Source organism: Schistocerca gregaria, chromosome 1, assembly GCF_023897955.1.
Source record: "Schistocerca gregaria isolate iqSchGreg1 chromosome 1, iqSchGreg1.2, whole genome shotgun sequence".
NCBI classification, from domain to species: domain Eukaryota; kingdom Metazoa; phylum Arthropoda; class Insecta; order Orthoptera; family Acrididae; genus Schistocerca; species Schistocerca gregaria.
The window spans coordinates 71,823,610-71,832,909 of NC_064920.1; the positions used below are offsets into that span (position 1 = coordinate 71,823,610).

The 9,300-nt window shown below is 44.3% G+C and overlaps 1 protein-coding gene across 1 annotated transcript in view; it reads right to left on the bottom strand.

Annotated features, from left to right (window-relative positions):
- Positions 1 to 2,127, bottom strand: part of LOC126331791 (uncharacterized) — a 155,605-nt gene extending 153,478 nt beyond the window's left edge. The window contains exon 1 of the mRNA XM_049996526.1: positions 1,880 to 2,127. Within this exon, the coding sequence (XP_049852483.1) occupies positions 1,880 to 2,090 (211 nt within the window). The 5' untranslated portion in view covers positions 2,091 to 2,127. The remainder of the gene's footprint in view (positions 1 to 1,879) is intronic.
- Positions 2,128 to 9,300: the final 7,173 nt, after the last annotated feature.

Here is a 9,300-nt window from a genome sequence, read left to right on the forward strand (position 1 = left end):
CAATTGATGATCTTCTTCTTTACGTCTCATTCAGTGCGTTCCAACAAACATAAATAGAGTGCGTTGAATTCCTGTACTTACGATGTATTTCATATTGCATTTCCATTTTTCTGACCTGGTTCAGAATAAGAGGATCAATATTAACGGTATGCCTCACGGCATAGAGTCGAACTGTAGTTTTCATTTATGCATAATTTTTCAACGACAGAACCAGTCGCTTTCTTCAGAAGAAATATAATGCATAAATGGAAACAACGATCCAGCTGTGTATCCGGAAGCATACCATTAGTCACGTCAAGAAAATGTGAGACATCAAATTGCATAAACATTTGCAGTCATCTTATCCATCTGTTTTTATTGGATTCCTGGCTGTATGACTGATAACCCAGAACGTTTGTTTCATCCATGCCATTACCACGAGCGCATATAATGAGAGTAGCAGTTATCTGTTAACAATGATAAAGGTTGTGATCATCACGTCACAGCAAACGACGTACGTAACCCTGGGTTATATCAACGTGCTAGAACTTTGCGTCCTACATGGAGCAAGCCGCGTATTCTTATGAACAGAACACAGACGAAAGTCAACCGCAAGTACTGGTTCTCGACGAGTGTGATTTTCACCAGAAATATAAAATTTTCGCCAATAAATAGGGCCAACCGTAGTACGTTAACGTCTAAATCTCTTGTGTGGAGTTGTTACTTTTACAATCTGATAGCATGCACATGTCATAAATGGACGTCGATATCGAGGCACAGCATCCATTAGTAAAGTATGTAGATCGCAAAAGTGTAGGGCGTTGTTGTGATAGAAAAACACAGTTTTGTCACGAAACTGGACAAAATAGTTCCCCACGATGTTTCTGAAAAATATCGAAGGCGTGGCATGGAATTGCGGCTCGGTATATCTTACTGGAATCTAGCGTTTCCTTCAGAGCACTTGTAAGAGAATTGACAAAGGGGTATCGTACGTTAGTTGTTGTCACTGCTCTGCACAACGGCCAGTGCTGCCAAGAGCACCAAAACACGTAGAAACACAAGACTCCTCTGGAAAACTTATGCAGGGAACTTCCGGGCAGGACGTGTTTAGAATCACTACTGTAAAAGAACTGCATAAAAAACTAGGAGATATTCGACACAGAATGCTAAATTGAAAGCGAGAATTTAGTGATTCGTCTTAGGTATTTAGAAGATGTATTACCTGGTGTTCATCCACACTGACAATTTATTTTGCCCCTTTCTTTAACACAGTATTTCGTTGCAGAATTTGACAAAGAAGGCTGGGTCAATCCTTTAAATATTTTTCGGAAGCATTGGAAACGTTTTAGCGCTTGGAGATACGTAAATATATCAGATATTTGCAACACAGTTTGTTTTGCTACTTCTTCAATACAGTAATCTGTTGTGTTGCTGTTTCAACACCTTGTTTCATTGTGAGTATATTATCCGTAAAAGCTGAACTGTCTACTTCCACACCACTCTTCTTAGTCCCATTGTTAAAGTTTTGAACAATTTACGGAGATTTCATTCCTTGCACAATTCTTGCAGCATTTTTCTTCGTAAAAATACGGAACACCGTTTGACAAATACGACTGCGCTTCAGATTCACAGATAGCACTGTGGCACTCTAGTTGTCACGCTTTTGGATCTTTCACTAATAAAGTGGCTGCCAAAAGCGACTCAGTCCTTCCCTTAACAGATATCGCACTGGTTTGTCATCTGCAAAACTTGTGATATTTTATTTCGAAGCAGTTGAAAGTGTCGCTAACAAATCCAAGATTTGACGACAGTAGCGAAAGAAGCACACTTGGAGCGTGGTGACACTTGAGCGAGCGTGGCGGCGCGCGCCTGCGCAGAGCAGAGCAGTGGCCGGACTCACCGCGGCTGCGCGCGCTCGCGCCCCTCTGCCGGGAGTCGGCCATGGCGTGTCCTGGCGGCTGGCGGCGTCCAACTGACGGCGGAGGCGCAGCGTCCGCGGACCCTGCCGCTCCGGCTGCGGCTCCGGCTGCGGCTACGTCACGGCCGGCGCGACCGCCCCTCCAGCGCAGCCGCCACTGGCCGCGATCTTGTTGCGGGCCTCCGAAGGACATCGCGAGGCTGTGGCCCACCTCGGAGTCTGGTTACTGTGTCTCCATACCTGTTGCCATCTGTCTTCTACTTTCGCTTCACCCGACTTCGCGTTAAATCAACCAGTTTTTAATGTTCTGTGCATTTCTATTAGCTCAATATTGTTTCACCCGTTCTGATCTTGCTTTCCTTTCCTCTTACGAGATTTACACTGTTCGTTTGGTTTTCATTTTGATTTGTCTATCTTTTTTTTTTCAGTTTTATCTATGAGCATATTTTCTGTGAATTGGAGTCCTCTTAAAACCTTCTCTTTCATTAAAGCAATTTTCTTATTTCTTTTTTTCTTTTTTTGATGCAGAAGTAGCCAAGAACTTTTTGTGTTCATTCTGAGGATGTTTCCATAAAAATTAATTCTTCTTTTCGTTATTGTGTCTCAGAGTTTTGTTAAGTGAATCTAAGGCCAAGGTTCAAAATGGCTGGCTCAAAGTACTATGTGACTTAACCTCTGAGACCATCAGTCGCCTAGAACTTAGAACTAATTAAACCTAACTAACCTAAGGACATCACACACATCCATGCCCGAGGCAGGATTCGAACCTGCGACTGTAGCGGTCGCTCGGCTCCAGACTGTAGCGCCCAGAACCGCACGGCCACTCCGGCCGGCTTAAGGCCAAGGACTTTTCTTAATGTCTTCCTTTCTTTGATGTCCACCCTTCGAACTGCAGTGTTTCGATTGCATATAGGGCTTCATGTTTGATTACTGCGTTGTAATGTGTTATTTTTGCATTACCTGAGAGGGACTCTCTGTTACATATGTTTTTGATGAGTTGGAGTGGCCTTGTACATTCAATTTTCTTTTTCTCAAGGGCATTCCAGCTGATCCATTCTCCAAGATATTTGAATTCCTTAACGATCTCTATTTTCTGATCTCCCACTTTAAAATGTTTCGGTAGGTTTTTTATGTTTGTCGTTGACTTGGTCTTTTCGAAGGAGATTTCGAGACTTATTTTTTCTGCTTGCTTTTGTAGTTTGTGCGCCTGTTCGTTGACTTCTTCCCAGGTATTGGCTAGGAGCGCAAATCATCTGTAAAATCTGCAAAGGCTGGACAATTCTCTTTGATGCCTTCGTTGTTTTCTAGTCTGATTCCACGATGTATCTTCGTGTTCTGCTCTCTGGCCATTTTTTATAGAGCGCAGTTAAATAGCAGAGGGCAGAGTCCATCTCCTTCCCACACAACAGTTTTTATTTCAAAAGGGTTGGACAGTTCTCCCGTGAATTTGACTGGAGTATGTGCTGGTAAGGGTTTTTCTGATCATGTTCGTAGTTTTCTTGTCTAGGTTTAATTATTTTAGTGCAGAGGTAGAGGATTCCCAGTCTGTTGGGTCATATGCTTTCTGAAAGTCAGTGAAAGTGGTAACAGATGATTTTGCTTTTGATTTCTCTTTGGGCTGTTACGTTTCTGCGACTCAAGACTTGTGCTCATCACTGCGTTACATCGCTCGCTAGCCAGTTTCTTGGTGTAGCCCTAGACCAGACTACCAGAATCTTCACTACGAGCTGTTTAGCTCCTGGGAAAACGAAGGGATGGATCGAAGTCCTCTGAAATTGAGGTCATCCAGGATGTAACGAGATATCTTACAATGACACACTGCAAATTTCTTATGGTCTCAAACTCGCTGACGTCAGCAGACACTGCTGTCGATTCCGTTCAGTCAGTTCCTGTCGGCAGGATGGAAGTGTTCGCAAGGTGGTTGTGGTGTGCTCCTGCGATATCGTCTTGAAATTCGGACGGTTCGTCGAAACATCAACTGCAAGGCTGGACAATAGCCTAGAGTATCCTGGCCCAGTACTAGACACTCCTCAAACTGTATTTGATAACGGCGAGAGGCACCCGACATACCTTCACGACCCCAACCCAAAACGCGACTGACCCATCCCCCGCTGATTTCTTGGAACTGCGTTCTTTACAAGTGCATTAGTACCGGGTAGCCATAATTTAAGTCCTGCTACTCAATGAGGTCAAGTGTGCGCTGTAATTGCCGTATGCCTGTGAAACTTGGTAGACATGTTAATGCGTTAATGTGAAACCCATTTACGCTGGGAAATAAGTTCCAATTTTGACCATCAGGTGCAAACGTGGCGCTGCACAGAATCTCTACAACATCTCCCTTGTTCATATTGAATAAATTCTGTTAAGTGGCAGTTAATATTAAACCAGCATAATGCCTTCCCACTTCTTTGACATTTTCTGCCCACGGCCCATTCCTAATACATTACATATAGTTTTATACAGTCTTGCATTCCCTGCACCCGATTTGGACCTGGTGCCCAAAACTGAACTAATTATTTTTCAGCGTTAATCGGTTCTGCATTACCGCATTAGAATATATGCCACGTTTCGCTGCCATACGATAACCACAGTCCTCACTGGACTAGATGCAGTTTCACTGTAGCCGCCCAACACATTTCTCAACGCTGAGACAAGTTCTGCACTCTTAGGTGAAAAGAAGAACCCGACGCCATTGCCACAGGCTGCGCAATTCGTTCTCGGTCGCCCAGCTACACTATGTGATCAACAGTATTCTCACACCCCCAAAAACATACGTTTTCATATTAGGTGCATTGTGTTGTCATCTACTGCCAGGTACTCCATATCAGCGACCTCAGTAATCATCAGACACCGTGAGAGTGCAGAAAGAGCGCTCCGCGGAACATGGTCAGGTGATTGGGTGTCACTTGTGTCTTACGTCTGTACGCGAGATTTTCACGCTTCTAAAGATCCCTAGGTCCACTGTTTCCCATGCGATAATGAAGTGGAAACGTGAAAGGACATGTACAGCACAAAAGCGTACTGGCCGACCTCGTCTGTTGACTGACAGAGACCGCCAGCAGTTGAAGAGGGTCGTAATATGTAATAGGCAGACGTCTAGCCAGACCATCACACAGGAATTCCAAACTGCACCAGGATCCACTGCAAGTACAGTGAGAGTTAGGTGGGAGGTGAGGAAACGTGGATTTCATGGTCGAGCGGCTGCTCATAAGACGCACATCACGCCGGTAAGTGCCAAACGACAACTCGCTTGGTGAAAGGATCGTAAACCTTGGACGATTGAACAGTGGAAAAATATTGTGTGGAGCAACGAATCACGGTACACTATGCGGCGATCCGATGGCAAAGCGTGAATATGGTGAATGCCCGGTGAATGTAATTTGCTAGCGTGTGTAGTGCCAACAGGAAAACTCGGAGGCGGTAATGTTATGGTGTGGTCGTGTTTTTCATGGATTGGGTTTCATTCCTTGTTGTTTTGAGTGGGACTATCATAGCACAGGCCTACATTGGTGTTTTAAGCACCTTCTTGCTTCTCACAGTTGAAGAGCAATTCGGAGATGGCAATTCCATCTTTCAACACGATCGAGCACCTACTCATAATGCACGTTCTCTGTCGGAGTGGTTACACCACAATAATATCCGCGTTATACACTGGCCTGCACAGAGCTGTGAGCTGAGTGCTATAGAACACCTCTGGGATGTTGTGGAACGCCGATTTCGCGCCAGGTCTCACCGACCGACATCGATACCTGTCCACTGTGCAGTACTCCGTAAGGAGTGGGCTGCCATTCCCCAAGAAACCTTCCAGCACCAGACTGAAGGTATGCCTCCGGGAGTGTAAGCTGTCATCAAGGCTAAGGGTGGGCCAAATGGCTCAAATGGTTCAAATGGCTCTGAGCAGTATGTGACTTAACGTCTGTGGTCATCAGTCCCCTAGAATTTAGAACTACTTAAACGTAACTAACCTAAGGACATCACACACATCCATGCCCGAGGCAGGATTCGAATCTGCGACCGTAGCGGTCGCTCGGTTCCAGACTGCAGGCTACGGTCGCAGGTTCGAATCCTGCCTCGGGCATGGATGTGTGTGGTGTCCTTAGGTTAGTTAGGTTTAAGTAGTTCTAAGTTCTAGGGGACTGATGGCCATAGCAGTTGAGTCCGATAGTGCTCAGAGCCATTTGAACCATTTGAACCAGACTGTAGCGCCTAGAACCGCACGGCCACTCCGGCCTGTGGTGTGGGCCAACACCATATTAAATTCCAGCGTTACCGATGGAGGGCGTCACGAAGTGTGGTGTCCGGATATTTTTGATCACATAGTGTACTTCTCGCAACAGTAAGCCGAAGGTCTTGTAGTTTTGGACGCTTAAAGACCAGAGTCACGCGTGGAGGTGGTCTATTTCTGTCTTCAAAAAGGCGACACACAGTTCTGCATTCTCCTCGCGATACCGAGGAGCTAAAATCTGTAAAGTGTGAATGCGCACTCGGTATAAAGTCGAAACGACCCTCCGACTCGTGCTGATAGACTGGACATTGTACGTAAGCCACACTGCCCAGTTTAGAACTGGAGACGCAGTGCTCTGTACTCAGCTGCGCACTGACCGCTGCTTCTCTTTCTCCTCCATTACACAGGTGGCTGCACTTAGCGACTAACTACGGTCGAAAAATTACTGACAATGAAGCCTCCAACAAGAGTAACAACTTAGCAAGTAGTCAGCTGTAAAACCTTTTTTGAGTGCTTTATTCACAAAAAATATTTGTAACTGCGGCCGTATGTAAAAGCCGTAGTGTAATTCACTCAAAAAATAATTTCTAATATTCTATCTGCTCGAAAGTATCTGGACACCTGTTATTAGGTGTTAATAATAGGTGTGTGCTTTCTTCGTCTTAATAACGACTTAAAGTATGCTGGGAACACTTTCAGTGAGCTGTTTTAATGTCTATGGAGGAATGGTAGCACAGTTTTCCTCCAAAATCTGAGAAGATAGTATAGTGCCGGACGAAAAATACACTTGAGATATTCGCAACGGCACTGTAACGGGTTCTGGCAAGCCCAGAATTGCTTCTGGGACAGGTCGAGCAGATACTAAACACACAAAATACTGGATCACTTTAGTGAAACTTAAAGAATCTGAAATAACTTGGAAACAATCAATGTCCACAGGGACGTCATTTGTGTATTTATTACTGTCGCAGAACACCTAACTTATCACTTTATACAATACAGAATGATTGTCGTCTCTGAATGTAGAATTTACTATTAACTTTGATAGAACAGTTCTGGCTTCTAATACAACTCTCACTGCTGATCTGATGTAAGACGATGCTGTCGGCATAAGCGATAACTGCGGACTCAACTGAGCGGCGCTGCGCTCTCACGTAATTGGTCTTCCAGAAGCTGTGGCGTATGGAGGCTCCTGAGGGCGTGTCTACACCGTTGCGTCACGCAGCCAGTGTCCTTACTTGTGGTTTCAACTTTGACATAGGACGTCGTTCTTCGACGACACCACAGGCAAAGTGAACGTTCTAACTCTAGCTATAGGTGCTCCACTCAATTCATGTCGGAACTATGGGAAGATCAGTCCATTTCAGAAATGCTGTAGCCGACTGCCTCACAGAAGCTGCTTTATGACACGATGCGTTGTTAACCGCATACGAACAGTCACGTTCTCCGAAATGTTTTTCTACTGTATTTAGTACAAAATGCTGTAAAATGTGTTTTGTATTTACCGTATTTCTAAGCGTGATAGGGAAACCACACTCTAACCGTGAAAAACACACCCGTATATCCTTCGTACTTCACTGCTGGCATTGCACGTGATGCCAGACGGCGTTCTAGAAGCATCCGCCACACCCAGACTCTTCCGTTGGGTGGACACAGGGCGCACCGTTATTCATGAGTCCATTCCCTCACTTCAGGTCCTCCAGTGTCTCACACACCCTCAGCCGCCACTACAGAGACAGGTGTGCCTTATGAGGAACCGCTCGCCAGTCTCTTTAGCTCCCTACATACAGTGATTGTGCTAGCCGTACTGCTGGTAGCATTTTGGAACTTCCTTCCGCTGAACTCGTGCAATTTTTTTTTTTAAACAGTTCTCCACAGTGCTGTCGGTCAAGTGCAACACGTCTGCCAGGTCTTGGTTTAGCTATTGTTGCCACGTCGTGTTTCCACTTCATAGTGACATCAGATGACTTGGACTGCAGAAGTGTTGAAATATCCCTAATGGATTTGTTACTTAGGTGACTAGCCTATGTCTTAAGTCACTGAACTCCCATTCTGCTTACACAAACAACACAATACTCCCCATATCTTTTTATGCTGGCGCGTCTGCCGCTCGTGACTTCGTGAGGTATTTGGGTGCGTGTGTGTGTGTGTGTGTGTGTGTGTGTGTGAGTGCGTGCGTGCGTATGATAAAAATTGAATTACTTCCCTGATTCCCTGAGTAGAAAAGCAAAACCTTCAACTATTAAACTTGAACCTTCATGCCACAAAATTAATTTTTCATAGCAAACTGTTCAACCATAAAACAATATCTAATTTTCTACGAGAACTCGTTTAAAGAATACTGAGTAGTGTTTGCTTTCGGCTCATGGCGTCGACGAGTGCAATTGAGAATGTTCCCTCATGTATGTATTCATTTAGTCAGGACTTGAAAGAATAATTAACCCAAAACTTACGTGTTCCATTAAGATCAGGGTACAACTTCAGAATATAATCTCCTCCTAACATTGTAGTTTTAAAGCCCCTTACCATCATGTATTCCCAATGTATACCACTAATATACCAGACCAGTTTGCATTGCGTTTAGAAATCTGCGATCATCCAAAAGAGTAGCCAACGACCTATCTTTCCCCATCTGAAAATAATTTCATGAACAAAAATGATATTTGTTGCCAACGGTTTGCAATTGTAAAATGTAGTTGATTTAGTTAACAGTTCATGCCTTCCCAAAGCACCTACGTGGCGAAGCCGGTGTCAGCGAGAGTGCACAACACGACGGCGTGGCAGCATGTAGCTGCATTAAGTGCACCTAATAAATGGAATGGCTGGGATGAGTTAAGATAATTTAAAGAAGATGTTAAGCATGCGTACATATATTGTTCTCAAATAATACGGTTGAATCACAAAGCTCACGTAAATTCGCAAGAAGAAAATACAAGTTCCCTGCAGTGAGTAACAAGAATACATAACCTCAGTGCACAACTTCCAGTAAAACAGCCACGCATTTGTAGTGCAAGAGAGAATATGTTTGAACCTACAACACTGTAGATTGAAAATATGATGTTTGAACCTATAATCGGCTTCAATTTAACAAACAGTGACAAACCTATGGCTCCTGTAAATTTATCTGTTTCATTAAGAGAAAGTGTGAACTCCCATGTATCCCAATCTCTTGAGCATT